Genomic DNA, 23,758 nt, shown 5'->3' with positions numbered 1-23,758 from the left:
TATTAAGTAAAAATTGATAATTGCTAAATAATTGTGAATTAATAGTAGAGAATTAGTCAAATTTTGGCCTAAAATTAATTATTTAGCAGTTATTTATGATTAAAAGTTAGAAAATTAATTAAATTGAATTTTTGGTTGCAGATATGAAAACTAAAGTTAGATTAAGCAAAAAGGCAACAGAAAGTGAAGAAAAAAAAAGAAAGTCTGAAGCAGGCCCAGCCCAACACGCGCTAAGCGTGAGGTGTCGCGCTAAGCGCGCCTACAAAGGCCCAAAGTCCACTTCAGCAACTATAAATAGAGAGCCAGTCCAAGGAAAACAGGAGTACACACCACAACAGAACCCCCTCTCCTAGGGGTTTCATTCACTCCCTTTCTTTCTTTCACCCCTCTTCTCATTGTAAAGCCCTCAATGGCCATGAGTGGCTAAACCCTTAGTTAGGGCCTGGCAGGCCTAAAAAGCCAATGAAATATGATGTACTTTTCACTATTTATCAATGCAATACCAGGTTTTTCTTTCCTATTTTCTTTCTTATTTATCCTATATCTCAGTCTTTATTTTCTGTTAGGGTTTAGTCCACTCGGGAGAGGGTAAAGCCTAATTAGGGGTAAAGAATGAATGGTTGAATATGTTTTAAGGGTTAGTCCACTCGGGAGAGGGTAACACTTAATAGAATAATCAAAGAAAAGAAATCATAGGGTTAGCATTGCTAGGCATAGAATGATAACCCAATGCCCATGCTTTAACAAACATCTAGAATTTAATCTTAATGCACCTTAGTTATTGAGTCTTTGCAAAGGGCATTTGGAAGATAGGTAATTAAGGTAGGCTTTTCATCGTGAGACATCAGGGGCACGTAAATGAATAGATGTGGGTAGGATAGAATCACTTGAATTGGTAAAGAAAAAATCATAAACCCATACATCCTAGGCAGACAAGGCAAGTCAGTTCCTAATATCATCTTATCTTGAATTTATCTTTTATCTTTTTCTTTATCTTTTAATTTTATCTAAATCTTTTATCTTTTCCTTTATCTTCTAATTTTATCTTTTCTTTACCTTATCTTCTATCTTTTTCTATTTGTTATTTTAAATTTCTTATCTCTTGCTTGAATAATTGGATTTGCATTGATCTAAGTACAAACAAAGTCCCTGTGGATTCGACACTCGGACTTTCGAGTACTTTACTACTTGTGACAATTTGGTACACTTGCCAATGAGTCAACAAGTCCAAAAACTTGTTAGCTCTTTGGCAAGTGTACCAAATCGCTCGTAGTAATAATTTCTCGGTAATCCTAATATCGTACCACAGGGATTTTGTTGCACTTATGTGAAGTGCTTTTCAGTTTGCAAATTGTAAATTTAGTTTGTAAAATTAAAGGCAATTTAAATCTAAGCGGCTACTTCTAACTTAAGGAAAACTCAAGCAATAAATAAAGAATAAAGTCTATAAAATATTGCTAAAATCTAATAAACCTAAGTACCTACTTCTAAATAAAATAAGGAATAACTACTTCTAAGAAAACCCAAATAATAAAATAAGGAATAACTACTTCTAAATTAAACCCAACAATAAAATAAGGAATTAAACCCAATAATAAAATAAGGGATTAAACCCAATAATAAAATAAGGAATAACTACTTCTAAATTAAAGAAACTTCAAACAATAAAATAGGGAATAAAATCTATATAATGAATTTGCTAAAACCTAACAAGTCTAATCAGCCTAGATATATGGATTCAAGATTTGTCTGTTATCAATACCAGTGAACTAATTCTGCCCCACATCTATCAATCTACTTGCCCCTGATGCCTCATGATGACAAGCCTACCTTAATTACCTATCTTCCAAATGTCCTTTGCAAAGACTCAATAACTAAGATGCATTAAGATTAAATTCTAGATGTTTGCTAAAGCATGGGCATTGGGTCAATGCTAACCCTATGATTTCTTTCTTTTATTGTTCTATTAAGCGTTACCCTCTCCCGAGTGGACTAACCCTTAAAACATATTCAAGCATTCATTCCTTACCCCTAATTAGGCTTTACCCTCTCCCGAGTGAACTAAAGACTAACAAAAAATAAGGACTGAGATACAGGATAAATAAGAAAGAACGGTAAATAAAAGAATCTGGAAGGAAATCCTCTTTTTATTGATAACTCTTGAAATGCTCCATATATCATTATCTTTTTAGGCCTGCTAGGCCCTAACTAGGGGATTAGCCACTCATGGTCATGAGGGCTTTACAATGAGAAGGGGGGGGGGGTGAAAGAAAGGTAATAAGAATATAAGAAAAGGAAAGGAAAAGGAGAGAACTGAGTGCCAGAGGTATGAAAACTGAGCTCTGAGGAAGTGTGTTCGTTTTCCTAGGCTGACCCTCTTATTTATAGGTGCAGAATTGGGCTTTGGGCCTTCGTAGTCTCGTTGAGCACGAAGCCTCGTGCTCAGCGCGTGTCATGCGCTTAGCGCCTTGCCTTCTTGCGCGTTGGGCGCGTCTTGCTGGGCTGGACTTCTTCTGATTTTCTTCTTTTTTTCCTTCATTTCTGCTCCTTTTTGCTTGTTGTACCTCCCTTTTTCACATCTGCAATCAGAATTTGAAATTAATTAAATCTTTTCAAATTAAAGCATAAATAACTGCTAAATAATTAATTCTAAGTTAATTTCAGACCAATTTTCCACTATTAATTCACTATTATTTAGTAGTTATCAAAAATCTAAAATTGCTAATTTATTGAACTGCATTCATGATAAATATATCGAAGAACAATTGCCAGACTAATTTGGAGCATCAGCTTGGCAATGTCATGTGATAAATGATTTAATAAAAACATGAGGATAAATCAAAGTATTTTTAAATTTTAGAAAACAAAATTAAACCCAAAGAATTAAAAAATTTAAAAAGTATTTAATCTTATGTTTATATATAATTATTTTTTAAAAAATGTATAAATAATGGTTAAAATAAACATGACAATGGAGCACTCACCCCGAGATTGGATGTTACTCTTTGTACTTATTCCCTAACATGGTCTCCATCCCGTCCTTGATTCTCGACGACGATAATTAACAAATATAAAAGAGAGAAAATGAAAATTAATAACCATAATAGTTACCATAGATACTTGCATAATATAATTGTATTGGTGTAGAACTTATTCAATGAGAACCAAAACTAATATGATTGAAATATATAATATATTTTATAAATAACATTGTTTATTTAGCTTTGATGATATTCATGATTATTTATTTTTTACAATTTTATAAAAAATAAAATACATATTTAATTTTATTGAGGTTATTGTCATTAGATATGTTGTTTGTATATTATTTACAAAAGACTAAAGTATGAAGTAAAAATCTAAAACTGCTAACATATTGAAATAGATTCATGATAAATATTTTGAAGAACAATTACAATACTAATTTAGAGCATCAACTTGACAATGTCATATGATACGTGATTTAATAAAAACATGTGAACAAATCAAAGTTTTTTTAAAAAAAAAAAATTAGAAAAAAAGTAAACCCAAAAAATTAAAAAAAAGTATTGAATCTTATGTTTATATATAATTTGTTTTAACCATATAAATGATGATGGTTATGATAAGCATGACAATGGAGCACTACTAGATTGTAGGTCATTTCTCATTCTTGCTTCCCAACATCGTCTTCACCCCCCATCCCTTATGCTCAACCACGATAAATTTTTTGTATCCATCCACGACTTTGTATATACTTGGCCAGTCTTCATCCTAGCCTAATAAAAATGATTATTATTGTGTAACAATATACTTTTACATATTTCTTGTCTAATTTTAAATGTAATTAAATTGAATGCTATAAAATTATAATCTTGGGTCATCTATATTATAATTAATTGTTACTCTAAACTTTAGTAGACAATATAAATTTTTAGAATAAATAAAATATGAATTTTATAAAAGTACAATGAATCAACACATAAGAATGGATTGCATTCATCTCTGTGCATGTTTTAGAATGACTTTTATGTATTAAACATCAAAATAATATAGAAAACATTTGATTATGTTCACAAATATTTTTGGGAACTAAATGTTTTTACATTTAAAAGATCATCATGAAACTTCTTTACAATGATAAACCAATTATTCATGTTTTTAAAGGTATTTACTCATGTAATCTAAAAAAATCATATTATAAATATTGCATATAAGATATGCTTCATATTACATGCTATGTTATACTTTTGTATGGGAGCATTATCAAGTGATTGGTGCAAAGATGCATATATTTGCAATATAGTATTTTGTATCAAAAGTAAGTAATAGGGATATATGAATCCCAATAACATTACTTTTTTCAAAAATAATTACTTGTGTATATCAGTAATAAGAGGTTAAATTGTCATTACTAAGATGCTAGACGAGGTGTCGTACGAAGCTCGGAGTAGAATGGCAAGAACATGAGAATGGAGGAAGCAAGTGTGATGACATCGCCATAGAGCGAGCGGTTGAAGAAATCCTCATTGATTTTAGGGTACATGTCGAGGTTGTGGAGCTTGCTCATTATGCTGTCCATGATTAATGTATGGATCCAAAACTAAAGATCTAATAATAAGAAGAAGAAATTGGGAAACCTAACTTCATTTAACGATTTCTGTGAGTGTTTTGAATTCGAAAACACCCTGTTCAATTGAAATTCTTTCGAAATTGGAACTGTAACAGGGTGTTTCAAATTGAATTCAATTTTTTTCCTGGAACGGTGATGCTATAACTCTAATAATCTTCTCTTCTATTTTTTAACTCCATGTCGGTGTGTTTTTTATGAATAAAAAATAAAAATATTCTTAATATTATTATTATCGAAAATAAAAGAAAATATTTTTTTTATTTTTCTTTTTAGATTCCAGATCTTTTCATCACTTCACCACTTTCTCTACCTTTGTCGACTGAATGATGATACTCACGGTCCTATGGGGGGGAATTCCTAACATTAAAACTTACACTTGATAATTTGAAAATATTTTGTTTTTGTTAAATTAATGACTTAATTGTACAATTTTAATCTCTAAATTCTAATTGTAATTGTACGATTTAATCTATGGTTTGATTGAATTCAAACAAAAAGATTATAAAAAAATTTGTGTGAATCTCACACTTTTATTATTCCTTCAATATAATTTCTTTCTATTTCATTCTAATCAACCAATCTCACACTATAGAATATCCTACCATGACAATTATATAACGTCATGTTGATATGGTGACTCAGTTGGCTTGTACAATTTTATCCATTTGATTTTATGTATAATTATTTTACTTAAAAAATAAATAATAAATTATGAGACTCAATAATCACTTCTATCATAATGAAACAATTTGATTAATCTACTTATATTTATAATTTTTAAATAACAGATTAGATGAGAAAAAATCAATCACCTCAACCACAAAATTCAATGTCAAAATTCTACTTGTATTTATTAAAACATTTAAGAAAAGTAAATGACCTTATTATGGACAAGGAGAGAGGTTGTAATTCCAAAAGTCCAAAGAAGTGAGATTACTTCCTAAGAAAGTTTTATACCAAGAATTATTTTCGTAATATATCTCTGTCTTACGTTAACACTCACATGATTTCTTTGTTTGGATTTTCATTGTCGGGGTTCTCTACATTTGATGGTTTCATTCCTTAGATTATTAATTACCTATATTTCTAGGAAATTTGACATTGAATTTTATTTAAAAAAATATATTTTAATCTCCTAAAAATTTTATAGAACAATAATATAGAATTCTTAAACATTGTATATTTTGTAATTAATACTTAACAACAAAAGTATCACTTTAGAATAGTACTTGATTTTAGAACAATTGCAATCCTGATCACTATAGAGGTGTTCTTTATATATATATATATATATATATACTATATAGGGTATTCTTAAACATAGTCCAAAAGAAGATTTCAATGTTGCAAGAGATAAGAACACTAATAATAAACACGGTGAATTCCTATTTCATTTAAAAACAAAATACTAATCTTAGCAACATTCTCTTATCCTACATATAGCAAATTTATTTGCAGCATGTCTAATGACTCCAATAGCTTTAGAAAGATCAGCACGAAGAGCAAGAATATTAGTTCCTATAACACCAGAGAAGTTGACAATTGAGTTTGCAGTCAACCTAACACTGGTGTTTATTCCAACGTAGTCATGCAAGTACTGAACTTCCAACTGTTCCATAAAACAAACTATACAAATTAATCCATAAAGGAATAGAATGCAAGAGTTAATAGGGTTTTAGAGAGTCTTAATGAGATTGCTTTCTCAAACTACATAGGTTACTTGACACACCTAAATTTGCATTAGATTTTCCAAGCTTGTTATGCAAAATGGTTGACTATCTTACCTTTCTAGACCTTTGGTCAGGAACTTTGAAACTAAAGATAGCCTTCAGACCAGAAGGAGGTTCATTAATAGTGATAGTTGTGAAAAGCTGGAACGCACAAGGTGATGTAGCTCCATTTGGAGCTTGTAGGCCTTGGATCTTCTTCATCAATGAAGTCCTTTGCTTCTTGAAGATCAATGAGAGAGAAATGGAGAAGGAAGCAAGATGATTGGAGATGCCACTTCAAGGAGAAGATGAGTCAAGAACAAGCTCACCACCATAGGAAGCCATGGACAAGAGCTTGAAGGTAGGAGAAGATGAGTGGAGGGAGAAGGAGCACAAAATTTTATGCCTAAAATGATCAAAGTTGAAAAAAATGTACACACAAGACCTCTATTTATAGCTTAAGTGTCACACAAAATTAGATGAAAATTTGAATTTCTATTCAAATTTCACTTGAATTTGAATTTGAATTTGTGGAGCCAAATTTGGAGTCAAAATTTCACTAATTATGATTAGTGAATTTTAGCTATGTTTCAACCCACTAATCCAAGATCAAGTTCAAGATTCTCCACTAAGTATGCTTAGGTGTCATGAGACATGTAAAACATGAAGGACATGCATAAAGTGTGACTATATGATGTGACAATGGGGTGTAGCAAACAAATGCTCACCTCTCCCTTAGGAAGGTCCAAAATTTAATTGGATTGGGCTTCTCCCAATTCAATTAAATTTCTCTCCAAACACACATACATCAAATAGTGCACTTAATGCATGTGAAATTACAAAATTAGCCCTAATACAAAAACTAGTCTAGGTGCCTTAAAATACAAGAGCTGAAAAATCCTACATTACTAGGGTACCCTCCCTACACTATGGAGCCCTAAATACAAGGCCCAAAAATAATGAAACCCTAATCTAATATGTACAAAGATAAGTGAGCTCATACTTAGCCCATGGGGCAAAAATCTACCTTAAAGCTTATGAGAACCCTAGGGTCTTCTCCAGCATCTTTGGCCCAATCTTCTTGAAGTCTTCTATCCAATGCCTTTGGGGGATAGGATTGCATCACAAGAATTAACTAACATTAGTAAAATGGTCATAGGAATATAAAACTCATTTGTAGGCAAATAGACATTAAAGAAGAAAACATGAGGAAACACCCTTCAACCTTAGCTTGCACATAACCATGTCCATGACAATCCCATTTTCAATCTTTAACCATGTCCATGAGGAAACTACATAGTTTTTAACAATGTACACTTCTTTAAGTCTATGATTTCTTTTAGAGGGTTCTACTTTAAATAGTTAAGTAGATAATCTACCTAATGTCCGCAAAATAGGTAGTACTTTCAATCAACATGGTGCATGTAGGATGAACTTTTTGCCTTAAATTAATACACACACACACACAGTAATAACAACTTAACTTTCAACTTCTTATTCCTCTTCAATTAATTCAACTTCCAAGGTGTCTCTCTTCTTTGGACCTTTTGTTCTTCCATGCTTTGAATGATTCCATCTTATCTACTTGTAGCACTCCATTTCATTTATATTACCATTCAGACTACTGATATAGTTTTATGGTAGGAAATATATACACCGATAGCAGAAACAAGTGATCAAACACCAATTGATATGTACAAACATTCAGAGTTATACAAAAAGCCAGGGTTTCAATCCACATACCAGATTATGTCATACCAACTTCAGGATAAGATTGATCAGTGGATTTGGTTGAAGATGCATCCTGTTCTTGGAATTGAAAACTAAATGTCTTGCTCTTGTGGCATTGTTGTGGAAGAACATCCACTTTCAAGCTTAAACTTTTGGACATAGATGATCACTAGACTTCAAATTCAGAAGTCGCCCATGATGGGCATCCAAGAACATAAGGAGCTGTTGAATGAGAAGAAAATAGACTAGAGCCTTTCTCGCATAAGCAATTCTTTGTTTTCCACTTTGGCTCAATATTATTGCAAATAGAAAACGTATAGCTGACCTTGAGTGTTTGTATGCAAAGTAAAGAAAAAGACAAAAGTATTTGGTTGTAAATTTGTAACACTGTGAGCTCTTGATTTCTTGACTTAGTATCAACATATTGTTTCTTGATTGTTTGGTTCCAACCTCAAGGCAAATTTAGCATCTGCGATTTAAGCAAAAGAGAGAGTCAACAAATCAAAATGTTTTACTATTAGGATAATTAACTAATACATTTCTTGGATATTAACACACTATCCATTGATTCTTTAATTTTTTCAAGTTCTTTTCTAGCTGTTATTTCATTTATTATAGAAAGCTAGACAACCTAGTAGTTCAACATAGCATATAAGACATGTTGCTGATTAAAATTTACCTAATAGGAAAATTGGCATGCAACAATTTCTTATTCCTAAATTTAAATTTGTCTCAAAGTGAAAAATATAAATTAAGAGTTAATAATATGAAGAACTTAAAAAAGCAACAACAACGACAACTATTTTGAATTCAATACTCATGAAAAGAATATTAATATAGCAATCAAACAGAAAAGAAAAGTAATAGTTACATTGGTAACAAAAACAAAGTATAGAAACAAAAATATTACCTCTCGTTGCATGACTTCTTCCTAAAGAAGAAACATTCTTCTAAGCTTACATTATTTTCCACATGAAAAAATGATGAACATGGAGGGGAATCATAAAATGAAGGAGATATTTAATAATCCCAGAGCTTCAGACAATAGGCCATGTTGTGCTGAGGAACTTTGATCTCAGTTCATTTGCAGCGACTTCTTGATGGAAATCCAAACAACATGAAAACAACCCCATCATGTCCATTATTTTTTCCTCGCTAGGCAGTATTGCCTTTGTCATAAATTCCTAGATGATAAAAAACATAAAGTGTTAACAGTTTGACAAGTGTACCAAATGTCCAAGTAGTAAAACTCGGAAGTCCGAGTGTCGAATTCCACAGGGATTTTGTTTTGTACTTTTATTGTATAATTTTCAATTCCTAAGGGAAGAAATGAAGAGTGGTGTAAAATAAATAAAAGAATGGTAATAGATAATAGCTAATTGTAGAGAAAATAATAGAAAGCAAAATAATTAATTAGTGAATTCAATAAAATGAGAATGTTAGGACCTAACATGCCTTGTTTGCCTAGGATGTATGATTTTTGGATTTTTCTTTATCAATTAGGTGAATTTAGCCTACCCACATCTATTCAATTACTTGCCCTTGATGCCTCACGATGACAAGCCTATTTTACCTACCTATCTTTCAAATGCCTTTGCAAAGATTCAATAGATAAAATGCATGAAACTTTGATTCTAGATGTGTGCTTTAATGCATGGGCATAATGTTACCATCCTATGTCTAGCAATGATTTCATTACAATATCTTTTCTTTTTGTTCTATTAGGAGTTATCCTCTGTCGAACGTCTAATCCTTAAAACTGATACATGCATATTTTCTTTATATTTTTATTAAGAGTTACCCTCTGTCGAACATCTAACCCCTAACATAATGTAAAGATGAGTAATGCATGATATATAAATAAGAAAAGACAATAGGATAGAAAACACCTGTTGCATTGATAAATATGGAGTACATCATACATCTTTTGGCTTTTTAGGCCTGCCAGACCCTAACTAGGGGTTTAGCCTCTCATGGCCATTGAGGGCCTTACACTGAAATGAGGGTATAAGAATTAGTAGAGGAGAAGGGATGGAAGAAGGGAATAGAAAGAATGATGAGAGAGAGAAGAGAATTCCCTAAGGAAGAGTTCTCAGGCTTTGGGTATGTATGAGAGTGCTGTGAGACTCAGTGTGTTTTCCCTTTGGCTTGACTCCCTTTTTATAGTTGCTGGAGAGGACTTGGGTCTGTGTACTTGCGCTTTGCGCGCTCTGCTCGCTTAGCACAAGTGCCTGTTTTCGCGCTTAGCGCGCTCTGCTTAGCGTAGGTACCAGTTTTCGCGCTTAGCGTGCACTGAGCGCGTCTTGGGCTGGGCCTGATGCTCGAACCTTTATCTTTTTTCATATTTTCTGCATCTTTTTTCTTTTAATCCCTCCATTTTTTATATCTGCAAGCCGTAAACAAAAAATATCAATTCCTAACAATTAAGCATGGATAACTACTAAATAATTGTTTTTAAAGATATTTTAACTCTATTTTCATAAAAAAACAACTCTTATTTAGCAATTATCATAAAGTAAAATAAACGAAATAACATGTGCTCGAGAGAATTTCATATAAACAAACTACCACAACTTTATTAATAAAAGTGAAGAAAACAGGTATGAACCAAGAATTATTGTCCAGCCATAAAATTCTAAAAATCTCAAAGAACTACAAAACTAATCAATACAAACAAACATGGATTTCGACTCTTCACTCTATCCTCAAAGCACATCCTTTACTTTCCTGCGTCTTTCGTTGAATTTAACTTTGCAAAAGAAATAACATGTGCTCGATAGAATTTCATATACGCAAACTACCACAACTTTATAAATAAAATTGAAGAAAACAAGTATGCACCAAGAATTAATGTCCAGCCAAAAAATTCTAAAAATCTCAAAGAACTACAAAACTAATCAATACAAACAAACATGGATTTGGACCCTTCACTCTATCCTCAAAGCACATCCTTTACTTTCCTGCATCTTTCATTGAATTTAAATTTGCAAAAGAAATAACACGTGCTTGAGAGTATTTCATATACACAAACTACCACAACTTTATGAATAAAATTGAAGGAAACAAGTATGCACCAAGAATTAATCTCCAACCAAAAAACATGCAGCATACATATCAAGAATCAACTACTACCTTTCCAAAAGCTTAATTGTAGTTGTTTCATCCAATATATCCTTTGTTGCCACTGAGAAAAGCATGAAACTCTTTAATAATTGATTGGTCCTCTCAACTGCTATTCTTCGATGCAAAATCATCTTGCAAGAGCATTTGATTTATTCAAAAGATCTAGATAGGAAACCCAAATTAATTTGCATGCAAAAAATATTTATAAACTCACATGGATCTCCATTGACAATTATATAAACTTTTAAGTAATTAAACATGCTCAAGAGAATTTCATATGCACAAACTACCAGAACTTTATAAGTAAATTGAAGAAAACAGGTATGCACCAAGAATTAGTGTTTAGCCAAAAAACATGCAACAAATATATCAAGAATCAACTACTACCTTTCTAAAAGCTTCATGGCAGTCTTTTCATCCAATATATCCTTGTTGTCAATGAGAAAGGAACAAAACTCTTTATTAATTGATTGGTACTCGATGTGACACCCTCTACCTCTCTCTCACACACACATATAATAAAAGGATAAGAATACAAAATTAATTGAAAATTTTAAAACACATTTAAATAAAAATATTTCAAAATGGTAAAAGATTCACATTCGCTTAGTGAAATCATAATAGAACTTGTTCAAATACTGATAAAATTATCTCGGCTTAAAATAAGGCCGCCCATTTTGAATGAAAAGAAGACACACTAAAGTTTGGAAAACATAAAACAATTATATTATTCTTGAAATTATAAAATATGAAATAAAATCCTATGCCCTGATGTCACATTTATCAGAGCATTTCCCTGGCATAGACTAAACCTCTCCATCTCCAGCATGGAACTCATCATATGCTGGCTCACTTGAAACAAAATGACATTTAGCCCAAACACAAACACACACCGAAAATGAGTTATCACATTTGTATATAATAAAACACTAGAACATGTGAAACATATAATACTTAGAGCTAAATTTATATAAACAACATCACTTCACAAAATCACACACATTATTCACACTCACTCAAGTTCACACACTCCAAAAAATAACATCAAACCGCAATTGTTAACTCAATGAAAGTCAAACACAAACATTATGCAACAAATACACTAGACTCAAGCCTACATGCAATGTGACACCATTTTTTAGTGAAAAACCTCATCGGACGTCTAGGAGTACATGACAAGACATGCCTCACAATGGGTAAGTCAGGTCACTCTCACTAAGTGAAATCATAGGGAGACCAGTCAGGATCACTCTATTTTGCGAGAATGATCCAACCATATGAGATCAACACAAGCTTAAAGGAGCACTCAAATTGAGTGTATTTATCCTCAAGGCCTAGACTCCGAGGAGTCCGTTAGGGCCTCTCTCTTCTGATTCAGGTCCAACCCAGAAGATATTTTAACACACAGACTCTACCTATGAACTATGTAATGTACACAACCACTCAATTGTTTTCAAAATCTCAATTATTTTCCAAAATTATTTTAACTCATCGTGCCTCAAGCGATTAAACTCATTGAGATCCCACCGTGGAACCCATCACAACTCATTATGCATTAACTCGTCGCCCTTAAAGGGTCTTATAATTGTGTGATTGTATAATTCATAACTCACAATTCATCATATATTTCAATTATAATCATATATCATGTTATACATTCATAGCAATATTTATAAGACACAACCCAGTACATACACATCGACTCGAATAATTTTCAAAATCATATCAAAGCAAAACTATAACATCTTTAATGTCAATTAATTAATAACAATATAAATTCTAGGTAGTATATACGCACTAAGCAAATCAAAACATTAAGTATAAAATAATTATATGCACCCCTAGATCTCGATTAACTAACTACAAAATATTTATCTAATAGGTAAGAATGTATTATAATCAGTGGCGGATCCAAGACCCTAAGTCAGTGGGGGTAAATTATAAAAAATAAAATCAATGGGTTCAATTATATAAATATAGATAAAATAAAATACAAAAATATAAGATTTTATTATTAAAAAATGAGGGGATGCAAGTGCACCCCTCATTTGAACGTAGGTCCGCCACTGATTATAATAATAAAATATATCTAACTTCAAAACTTATAAATATATTTACATGTAGCAAATATATATAACACATCACAATACAATTACATGTAATACCAAATATATATATAAGTAAGAATGTATTATATATATATAAGAAAAACTATGAATATTACCACTACTGCACAACCGTTTACAAATTTAATATCTCCAATGATTAATATATAAAACATGTATTATTGCACCTTGAAAGAAAACCTCTTACATATCAATATATTTACTGCTGCAATCCGTTTACCAATTTAATATGCACAATGCTTAATATGGTTTACCAATTTAATATGCACAATGATTAACGTATTAAACATATATATTGCACCTTCAAGGGAAGCCTCTAATGTATTAACCTTTTTACCGTTGCAAATTCGTTTAGACTATTAAAACATTTGAAAAACAACTCATATATCTATCTAACACTCACACACACATATTGTTAATTATTATAACCAAAGGACACAAGGGTGTGATGTTGCTTTGAATGCCAAAATTAGAAAATCTAGGCCATAAGAATTATTCATACGAAAAAAAAAATCAATTTGAGGTTTGGCAATTCACGTGAGTTTTGCAATTGAAACCAATGCAATGGTTTGTAATGACAATTAACGCGTATATAAAAAAAATCGTATAACTCCATATATATAATTATTATACAATTCAAAATTTGAGATCAAAGCTTGAAACATATATAAATAAATCAAATTTGTACGAGTGGAATTCGATCACAATGACAAGTGAAAAATTTAGGAAAAACAGAATTTATTTTTTTTTAAAAAAAGAAACAACCCAAAATAATCCAAAATTGATCCTCTAGGGATCCCTATACATGTTCCTTCTAATCCCCAAGCATGAGTAATTCATTCCTTACCTCGATGTAGTCGCTCAAGCATTCTTTGGGTTAAAAGTTCTAGTGAGGGAACTGATGACTTAATTTTATTTATTTATTTATTTAAATGAAAAACCCAAAAGGCACAACTGATCCACTCAAAATTACTATTCTTTGATGAATAGTCATCTTCCAAGAGCAATCAAATTATTTAAACGGCCAAGATTGGAAACCCAAATTAATTTGCAAGCAAAAAATATCTATAAACTCACATGAATATACATTGACAATATTTATTAACTTTTAAGTAATCAAATGTGCTTGAGAGAATTTCATACACAAACGACCAAGAAGAACTTTATAAATAAAATTGAAGAAAACATATATGCAACAACAATGAATGTCTAACCAAAAAATATGCAGTAGTCATATCAAGAATCAACTACTATCTTTTGAAAAACTTAATTGTAGTTGTTTCATCCAATACATTCTTGTTGTCACTAAGGAAAACACGAAAAACTAAAGATTAAGAATACAACTAAAGTAGTGATTTAATTGCCTAAAGTCATATAAGAGTATCATAAATTACTTCTAAGCTCTACCCATTTTTTCAAAAAGAAAAAAAAACTAACTCATAAATGTGTATCAACATTATTAATTTGATTTGCTACTGCGTGTATGGTTAGATTAATTAACATTGTGAACACAAGTTTTAGATGCAAGAGAAGAATGAAACAAACAAGAATACACATAAAAACATTTTCTTCTTGTAAAACAAAATTACAATATAAACTCTTCAAGAAATCCACTCATTGAAAAACATTGTAGTTTTAATTCTTATTTAAAGACCAACAACATGAAGAGTATATGTTCACCATCACTAATGAACTTCAAAGTGACCTCTTCAAATGATAAAATATGATTCTCTTCAAATGATAAAGATTATTAATACAACTAAAGTACTAATTTAATTGCCTAAAGCCATAGAAGAGTACAAAATTAGAAGAGTATAAACAATTGCTCTCAAGCTTTACTCATTTTTAAACAAAAAAACTAACTCATAAATGAGTATAAACATTATTGAATTACTACCATGTGTGTGGTTGGATTAACTTTGTGAACACAAGTTTTAGATGCAAAAGAAGAATGGAATAGAGAACAATATAAGCAAAAAAATTTCTTTTGAAAAACAAAATTACAATATAAACTCTTCAAAAAATTCACTCATTGAAAAACATTGCAGTCATATAATTCTTATTTAAAGACCAACAACACAAAGGGTACTTGTTCACCAGCACTAATGAACTTCAAAGTGACATCTTCAAATGACAAAATGTAATTGATCTGCAAATCATATTCCTGTTAGATTTGTTTTTTCTTTTGAATTATCAAAACAAACTCTTTCGACAGCCTGATATGCACGTTGATTCAGTAAAAAAAAAACAATCACAATTATCACCAAATTATCAGAATTGAGCATTGCATATAAAGATGATGCTGTGAAAAAGTTCTACACCTCCAAAGTTCAATTCATAAACAGAACTCATCTAAAATATTCACTGGACTATCTTTAGGGAGTGATGTTTCTTAAATGAAAAAGTTGTGATAGTTTTACATATGGATCTCCATGTTTGAAGAAGATTCATTGAGAAAATATGTATAATGATATCTATACATCATGATTTGGGCAATTTTCAGTATAATTGGACCATGATTTGGTTGTGTTAAAAGTTTATAGGCATGAGAGTCCAACCCACCACTAAATATATATTAATCAAAATCATAAGGGGCACCACAATTAATTTTAAGAAGTCAAATGTTAGTTTTCAAACTATAAAACTGAAATATAATAAATAATAACTACCATCAAATTATCTTAACTTAGACACACTTGTATCTTAGAATTGCTTGAGCACTCATAGCACAATCCATGACAATTTTTTAGGCTCAATAACTGTAGACACACAGTAAGACGAATAATATAAAAGGCATATTTGCTTAAAACATGGTAATCTCCTAACTTCAACAATATCATATCGAAAGATTCAGTCCTGGGGGCCTAGGTCTGCAATTTTTTCCCTTAATCAGCAAGCATGCAATGATGTATTGTAAATGAAAGTCAATCATCTAAAAGGTTGAGAAAAAAAAATTATTTGATTGAGCTAACCATGTGCAATTTTCTTTTCAAAGTTCATGTTTTATAATAAACTTAAGCATTATATCAGCTAAAACATGTCAAAGTTCATTTGAGCATTACATCAAACACATAACTTGCAACTCATAAATAAGTCCAAAACAAATAAAAAAATAAAATATCATTCAAACAAAATGCAGAAAGACTCGTATAACATTATCCAGATAAAATAGAGCACTAGCCAATGTTACACAAATACACAAATGACATTTAATATAAACAAAATCACTACATTACAAAAAGGATCGAAAGTAACAAACTTTAAAATAGACCATGAGTTGTTAAGCAGTCTTTAGAAATCCATTAATGTAAATATAAAATAGACCATGAGTCCATAGATAGATTAAAAATATGTTTTATTTGTGTAATAGGCCTAAAATTCATAGATTAAAAATATTTCATATTCCACAATTTTAAAGGAGCTAAATTTTATAAAGAAATTTTGAAATAAGCAAATTACCTATTTCCCTGCAATCCTCCCAATAATGCTTCAGCAAGCAACTTTCCTACCTTGCTTGATCTGAAAAGTTAGATAAGCATGATTAATTGCAAATCCTAGCTCAAAAGTTGATACATGACATACTCAACTTACAAGAATAGATTCAAATACAATGATTTAAAATATTAATGACAAATAAAAAAAGTAAACCAAGCGGATTTATAGACTTAAATAAAAAGAATATTTATAATATTATCCTAACCATCCAAATCAAAGTTATGAATCAGAAAAAAATTTCAATTATTTTTTTTACACACTTTTATGGCAAAAACCTCTTATACCAAGATAAAATTAAAAACATGACTTCTTACATATAGTCAAGAATATACCTCAATTACAACACTTGTATCCTATGCATCTTTGTATTGGTCATAGCTCAACACAAGTGTCTTGCATTCTGACAGTAGAGTTATTACAATATTAGTAGATTCTTAAATGCTTTTCTAGCCCAAAAAAGAAAAAAAAATTGTAAATCTCTTGATATTTTTGCAACTTATTTAATAACAGAGTGAGTATTAATTTCCATTCCAAATAGAAGTTATATTTGCTACACAAAAATTAAAAATCCAAGAATGCATTAGATTGGTGAAAGCAAACAAATTTAGTGTAAAGCGACCTATTTTTTTTCAATAGGAGAGAAACCCAAATGCGGACACCTTGCAGTGATGAACACATACCCATAAGCCATAACAGTCGATTTGAATTTGAATCCTAAAATGCAAAACATAAAAATGCTTCTTTTTGTGAGTTGTGAAAGAAGAAGATGAAAACCATAAAAAGGAAAAGAGATGAGAGGCAAAGAAGAGTATTGAACGGCGCATTCTCTGGGATCATCGGGAGGCTCCAGCATGCCTAATTCCTACGAATTTTTCACCACCGACATTGGTTTCTCCAACGTGGCAGCACCATTGTCGACCTGAGGAAAAAATAAAGTGAATCAGTGACGTGAATTGAGCGAGAAATCAGGTTTCTACAAAGAAAATGAAAAAGAAAAAAGAAAAAAACTTTTGGCGCTTAGGGGTGGAGGAGAATATACAAAGAACCTTACCAAGGTGAAGTGAACTTCTTCAACCAACACAGGTGACAACCTCACCAGAGAATGAAAATGCAGGATCGCGGTTAGAGTGCGGAATTGGAATGCATAAATGAGAAAATGAAAATTGAAAAATGGTGGAACAAAGACGCATGAAAGCAGAACACGAAGAGGTTGCACGGGAGGTGAGGGAAGCATGACACATGCAAGCGGGAGTAATAAAATAGCCAAAATAATGAAGAACATAACACGTGGAAGAAGTGAGAAACTAAACAAAAAAAGAGAGAGAAAAACGAAAAAAATAATAATAATTTGCACATTTCAACCATAAGTTGTTGATATATATATATATATGATATGGGGATTTATATATTTTACTACCCTTGAATAACCTGACAATTCAGGCCTACGAGATAGAAAAAAACGGTAAAATTGTGAATCAATTTTATTCTTGCCGATTCTAAAGTTTACTTTTGCAGAAGTTGAAATGAGGTGTAACTTCAAAGCCTTTTTCAATGAATTTCTCAAGCTTCAATCATCTCATCTCCTGTTAAACAAAACAACAATCTTATTCTTAAAGATCAAATTCATCACACTAGCTACTTTCATAGAGGTAAATTGTGGCATTCCTTCGTCACTCTTCTGTTAAACTTATAATTTTCTTTCCAATGTTATCCCCTTTGAAGAGTCCAACAAAAGCAGAAGGGATGCTCTCCACCCCCAATGACAAGTCTTCAATCACCTTCAACTTCCCTGTACGTATGTAATCCGAAGTTTTTGTGGAAAAATCTTCAAAAACATTCAGAAAATCAGCAGCTAAAAATCCTCTGATGTTGATTCTCTTGTACACAACATCCAACATGTTTGGTGAAGCTCTCTTTCCAGCACTAGTATACTCAGATATTACCCCACAAATAGCCACTCTTCCAAATGCTTTCATGTTAGCAACCGCTGCTTCCAGCATCTCACCCCCAACATTGTCAAAATATACATCAATTCCATCAGGAAAATACCTACAATATAAAATATAAACCACATCAAACACAATCTAATTAAAGTTTTTAACTTCTATTCCGAAATGGACTTGTGATTTTATCTTCCATCACTAACAAATTATGAAGCCCGATACTCCAAAATAGGTAACTTACCGGTTTCGTACTAACGTCGGACACCGATACTATCTAAGAAGTATCAGAATTTTTTATATTTTTTATTTTTTAAAAAATAGGATACGGCTCCGACACGGCGCCGATACAGCTTACGTTGAAGGGACACAGCTCAAGCCGTATTGGATTGAACCATTTTTTGATTTTTTTAAAAATTTATAATTTTAATATTTTAAAATAAAAATTTTAAAATTAGAAAAAAGTTAAAAGTTTTAATTTAGCCTCTACTGTTTCAAGCATAGACTCCCTCGCGCCCAAAAACCCTTTCCGTTCACGCAACCTCTCTTCAGAGCACGGCGACAACACGACGGACTACAGGCTCCGGACGACGGACATCGGCAACTGAATTCTCTGTTTGCGTTATTCGACGAGGTCACCCCTGTTCTCGTGTTTTCCGGCGAGGTCACCACAGTTCGCGCTTTCTCCAACGAGGTCACATTCTCTGCATCTTTTTCGTTCAGGTGAGGTTCCCTTTTCGACGCGGTTTCCGTTTTCGTCCTTTTTCTGTGTTTCTATTGGGTGTTTTTGGCTTTTCGCGTTTCTATTGTGAGGTGCCTCCGGGATGATGTTGTGGTTTTGACTTTTTCCGCTGTTTTTGCATTAGATAAAATTTTATAATAGAAATCTGCATATTTGCATACATATATTTTTTGTTATAGTTTTTTATTAACGTAAGACGTGTTGAATCCTTAATTTTAAAAAAAATGTTATATTGCCGTATATGTGTCGTATTGTACCCGTGTCATATCTTGTATCGAGGCTTCATAGCTGACAAACCTTTTAAGAGTGGAGTTTAGATCTGTTTCTTCCTTGTAGTTGAATGCATCATCAAATCCTAGCTTTTCTTTAAGCAATGCAACCTATGACAATAATTCATGGATTGTTAGGCATTTAAGCTGAAAACTCAAGTAAGATTAAAATCCTAAACTTCAGTTACCTCACCTTTTTCTGGCTCCCTGCACAACCAACAACATAACAACCTAAAAGCTTTGCATATTGCCCTACCAAGTTTCCAACTGCTCCAGAAGCTGTTGAGACAAAGACCTTTTCACCCTTTAGGGGTTTACACAATTCAAAAAACCCCGCATAAGCTGACAGTCCATTGAATCCTGCATTAGAGAATGGAAACAAGTAAATAAATAAAAAAAAATGCAATTTTCAAACATGAGGAGTGTAGTGATACTGTGGTACATAATAGTTCGTTATAATCAGTTTTTAGAAAGGACTAAACAAGTTGTTAGATATTACAATGATGAGAATCATGAAACTGGCCAAATACAGGTTAAAGACCCAAGTGGAGAAGGACGAAGGCTTAAGTGGAGAAGGACGAAGGCTTCGAGTGGAGAAAGATGAAGGTCCAAGTGGAAAAGGATGAAGGCCCAAAGGCAGAGACACTATCAAGACTATTAATTGTTGCTGAAGGCCCAGATTAATTTGAAGACCCAAGTTAAATATGTTTTTTAGTTCTAATTTTTATTTATTGTAATTTTAGCCCAAACTATTTAGAAGGCCCATGTCTATTTTTATCTTTTTGTTCAGATACACTATAAGTATTGGTTTTTGTTTTGAATAAAAAAAACTTTTGGCATTTTCATAAAATTGGGTGAGAGTTTCTCTCTTGGTTCATTGTTGAACCAATTATCAGACTTATCAAGGTAATCCTTGTGGCGTCTACCCAGACTTATCTTCCTTCATCGGAAGTAGCGTCTACCCTGACTTATCTTCCTTCATTGAAAGTGGCGTCATCCAAATATCCGTAGCTTGTATCAAGCGATCCGCCCCGTAAGGTTCACATCATCTGGTCAAGTTGCCAAAATGCTCCTCCAACTGTAATTTGCCTTGATAAACTGTAAATGGAATAATAACTACCTAGAGATTATCGAACTAGGTTTCAGCAAAATGCTCTCCACTTTGTGAATATCAATATCAAGATTCAAGCCCATCAAAGCTTGAGTTTACTTTCTTTAATTATGGTATAGGTATTATAATAACTTTTTGATGAGGTTTAAAGAAATTATACACCTATTTTCTTCTTTTTTAAACTTATACAAATCTTTTATGAGATTTAAAGAAATTACACCCACTTTCATTTAATTTTTAAAACCTATACAAATCTTTATAAATATCGTCTAAATATTTGATAATAACTAAGTCATGTGTTACACATGACTTTATGAGTATTTTTTTCTTTTAAAAATGTCTTTATCTTCCTCTTTCAAGTATAAATCAATTTTGATAAAAAAAAAAAAAATCAAGCTAGAGAAAACTTAGTTAAGTCGTCTTACTAGTAAATCTATAAGTCAAATAAACATCAAAGTTAGCTATGAAACCATTGAACCAATCTCATTTCATCAAATCCATAAATCAAATGAACAATTATTGATTTCAACAATCAAATAAAATTATTCTAACCAAGTCATCAATAATCTTAGGTACAAAATTACCTAAACCAACTCCATACAAACAATAATAACATTAAATTCAGATATATTTTAAAAATGAAGTGATATATGTAATTTTTTTAACTTTAAGTGAGATTTGTGTAATTTACTCAAGTCTTTTTTCCTGGAATTTTAATCTATAGCTAACATAACTTTATTAACGGTACAACAAACTTTACTAATACAATAACAACTAAACTGTAACAAGTGACCAATGATAAACAGTAACATGTAGTTACCCAGAACTCCAAGATGATAAGAGAGTGGAAATTCAGAGGACTCTAATTTTTTTATTATGTTCCCTTCTTTGACCAAACTGTACTCTGCCCAAGTGAATACTCCCATCACCAAATCATCTTTTTGAAACTTAGCATTCCCAGAAGCCACAACTTTTCCAATAACAGCACCATCAATAGCCTGGAAAGTGTCAAATTAGAACGACAATTAAACATCTTTGGCAATATTAGACAATTACTTATAATAATCTCATTCCTAAATAATCAATAAATAATTAATCTAATTCTCTAATATAAATCAGCATTATTGAGTTTTTATAAATCCTACCTGAGTTCGAATTCCTACGTTTTAACAAATAAATCATAATTAATGAATACCTCGCCTGGGGTTATGGGCACTGCAAAGTTTATAGTGCCCTGGGAAGAGCTATAACTCTTCATGCGGTTAATCTGATAGGGATCAATAGAAATGTAGAGATTCTTCACAATGATATCATCAGATCCTGACTCAACTGACAGAGCAAAAGCCTTAGTTTTGAGCTCAAAATTGGACTGTTTAGGTGCATCTTCAACGTGATGCTTTATTACTATGTATTTATTCGTCACTTCCATTTTTCAGCTTTTCTAGTTGTTGCGCCTCTATATGCATATGCACACGTTTTACACTATTTATAGAACTAAGAGCCATGAAAAAAAAAAGACAACTGTTTAATAAGATAAGATTATTTGTGATATTGACATAGAAAAGAAAAAATACTGTATCATTAAAAAATATTATAAAAGATTCAAATATCCTTAAATTTGAGTAATGGTTGTTTTTTGTCCTATATTTTAATTTTAATTTTTTAGTCTTCAATTTTGAAAAATATTCATTTTAATCCTTCTTAACTTTTTTTTTGACAGTTTATGACCTTTTTTTTAACCGTCCGAAGGACTTGAAAGAATATTTTTTAAAATTGAAGAGTAAACGGACAATTTTAAATTTAGGAACTAAAGACAAATCATGATTTAAATTGAACTGAAAAATATATTTAATCTTTATATAAATAATATAACTTTAAATACAGTTTCTTATAAAAGAGAAATCAGTGACGGACGAGCCCATAAGAGCAATTTTTGTTTTTTCTATACCTTAATTATTACACCTTAAACTTGCTTCAACTGGGTCTCTAATTAAAGTATCATCCAACGAAAATTATAAACAACAATCAACAAACCAAACAATGCTAAATACAAATATGGCCGGCAACAAACGCATTTCAAACAAAGGAGAGCGCGTGCTAATAGACAAAAATGGAATCATACATGAACTTGAAACTTTTAAGCACCCCAGATTCTTTTTTATTTCTAAAAATGCAATAAGAAATTTAAAATCTGAAACCAAGTTTTGGTCAATGGCTCAATGCTATTTATCTCTCTGCAGTATGGCTATTGGTACCACATAAACTCTAATTTGCAAATATTAGATTAAGAAAATGAAATAAATTCGTCATTAAAAACTACGAAAGTACTTTTTTATTTAATTATTGTTTGTATTATTTACTCATTGTAATAATAATTTTATGCGTAAATATATAATATTATAGCATCATTATATTACGTAATAATTTATATATTATAACAATGTGACATATACTAATAATCTGATATATACATACAATTGAGTAAGTTAAAAAAATATAATTTATTTGAAATATTATTCAATACAAAATATTAAATCATAATATCATAATAGTAAGCAGAAAATTCTAAAAATATCCCTTCTAAAGTTTGATAACAATTATGCATATTTACATACAGGTAAGAAATGGATAGTATAGCCTTGATCTAAAATTTGGAAAGTTTTAATGAAGTTTGATTGGTTAATTAACATAAGCCATAAATATATTTTTAGTCCCTTAAATTTGGGTCATATTTTTTTATTCCTTTAAATTCAAAATTATTTTTTTTCTCAAATTTAAAAAGTATTCTTTTTTTGTCTTTTTTTCAAATGTCATTGGCACATGCCAAATAGGACCTTGCATATTTTGAAGTAAAATTTAAAATGTAATTTCTAACGATTTTAAACAACTATAACTATTTA

The 23,758-nt window shown here is 31.2% G+C and overlaps 2 protein-coding genes across 3 annotated transcripts; both read right to left on the bottom strand.

Annotated features, from left to right (window-relative positions):
* Nucleotides 1–5,975: 5,975 nt before the first annotated feature.
* On the bottom strand, nucleotides 5,976–6,619 carry LOC114414166 (mitochondrial outer membrane protein porin of 34 kDa-like). Its single transcript, XM_028378495.1, has 2 exons — nucleotides 6,397–6,619; nucleotides 5,976–6,221 (listed from the first exon to the last, which is right to left on the bottom strand). Exons 1-2 carry the CDS (start codon nucleotides 6,541–6,543, stop codon nucleotides 6,027–6,029), a joined length of 342 nt encoding a protein of 113 aa, XP_028234296.1. The 5' UTR covers nucleotides 6,544–6,619; the 3' UTR covers nucleotides 5,976–6,026.
* A 3,312-nt stretch (nucleotides 6,620–9,931) lies between these two features.
* Nucleotides 9,932–22,312, bottom strand: LOC114416746 (2-alkenal reductase (NADP(+)-dependent)-like). 2 transcript variants are annotated; one of them, XM_028381733.1, is made up of 10 exons: nucleotides 22,054–22,312; nucleotides 21,679–21,856; nucleotides 19,941–20,107; nucleotides 19,776–19,858; nucleotides 17,848–18,845; nucleotides 17,416–17,715; nucleotides 17,129–17,196; nucleotides 16,761–16,820; nucleotides 11,185–11,337; nucleotides 9,932–10,438 (listed from the first exon to the last, which is right to left on the bottom strand). In XM_028381733.1, the coding sequence occupies exons 1-5, from the start codon at nucleotides 22,285–22,287 to the stop codon at nucleotides 18,467–18,469; spliced, it is 1,041 nt and encodes a 346-aa protein (XP_028237534.1). In that variant the 5' UTR covers nucleotides 22,288–22,312; the 3' UTR covers nucleotides 9,932–10,438; nucleotides 11,185–11,337; nucleotides 16,761–16,820; nucleotides 17,129–17,196; nucleotides 17,416–17,715; nucleotides 17,848–18,466. The 2 variants fall into 2 exon arrangements, with proteins under 2 accessions (XP_028237534.1, XP_028237535.1); XM_028381734.1 differs by lacking the exon at nucleotides 11,185–11,337.
* Between the last annotated feature and the right edge of the window lie 1,446 nt (nucleotides 22,313–23,758).

Source organism: Glycine soja, chromosome 6, assembly GCF_004193775.1.
Source record: "Glycine soja cultivar W05 chromosome 6, ASM419377v2, whole genome shotgun sequence".
NCBI classification, from domain to species: Eukaryota; Viridiplantae; Streptophyta; class Magnoliopsida; order Fabales; family Fabaceae; genus Glycine; species Glycine soja.
Note: the sequence above shows the minus strand (reverse complement) of the source record. Positions and strands in the feature narration are given on the sequence as shown.

Coding starts and splice junctions, on each gene's coding strand:
- LOC114414166 (XM_028378495.1), bottom strand. CDS start 6,543: ATGAAGAAGATCCAAGGCCTACAAGCTCCAAATGGAGCTACATCACCT. Junction 6,222..6,396: donor CTGACCAAAGGTCTAGAAAG/GTAAGATAGTCA, acceptor TTTATGGAACAG/TTGGAAGTTCAGTACTTGCA.
- LOC114416746 (XM_028381733.1), bottom strand. CDS start 22,287: ATGGAAGTGACGAATAAATACATAGTAATAAAGCATCACGTTGAAGAT. Junction 21,857..22,053: donor TGCCCATAACCCCAGGCGAG/GTATTCATTAAT, acceptor GACACTTTCCAG/GCTATTGATGGTGCTGTTAT. Junction 20,108..21,678: donor TTATCATCTTGGAGTTCTGG/GTAACTACATGT, acceptor TCTCTAATGCAG/GATTCAATGGACTGTCAGCT.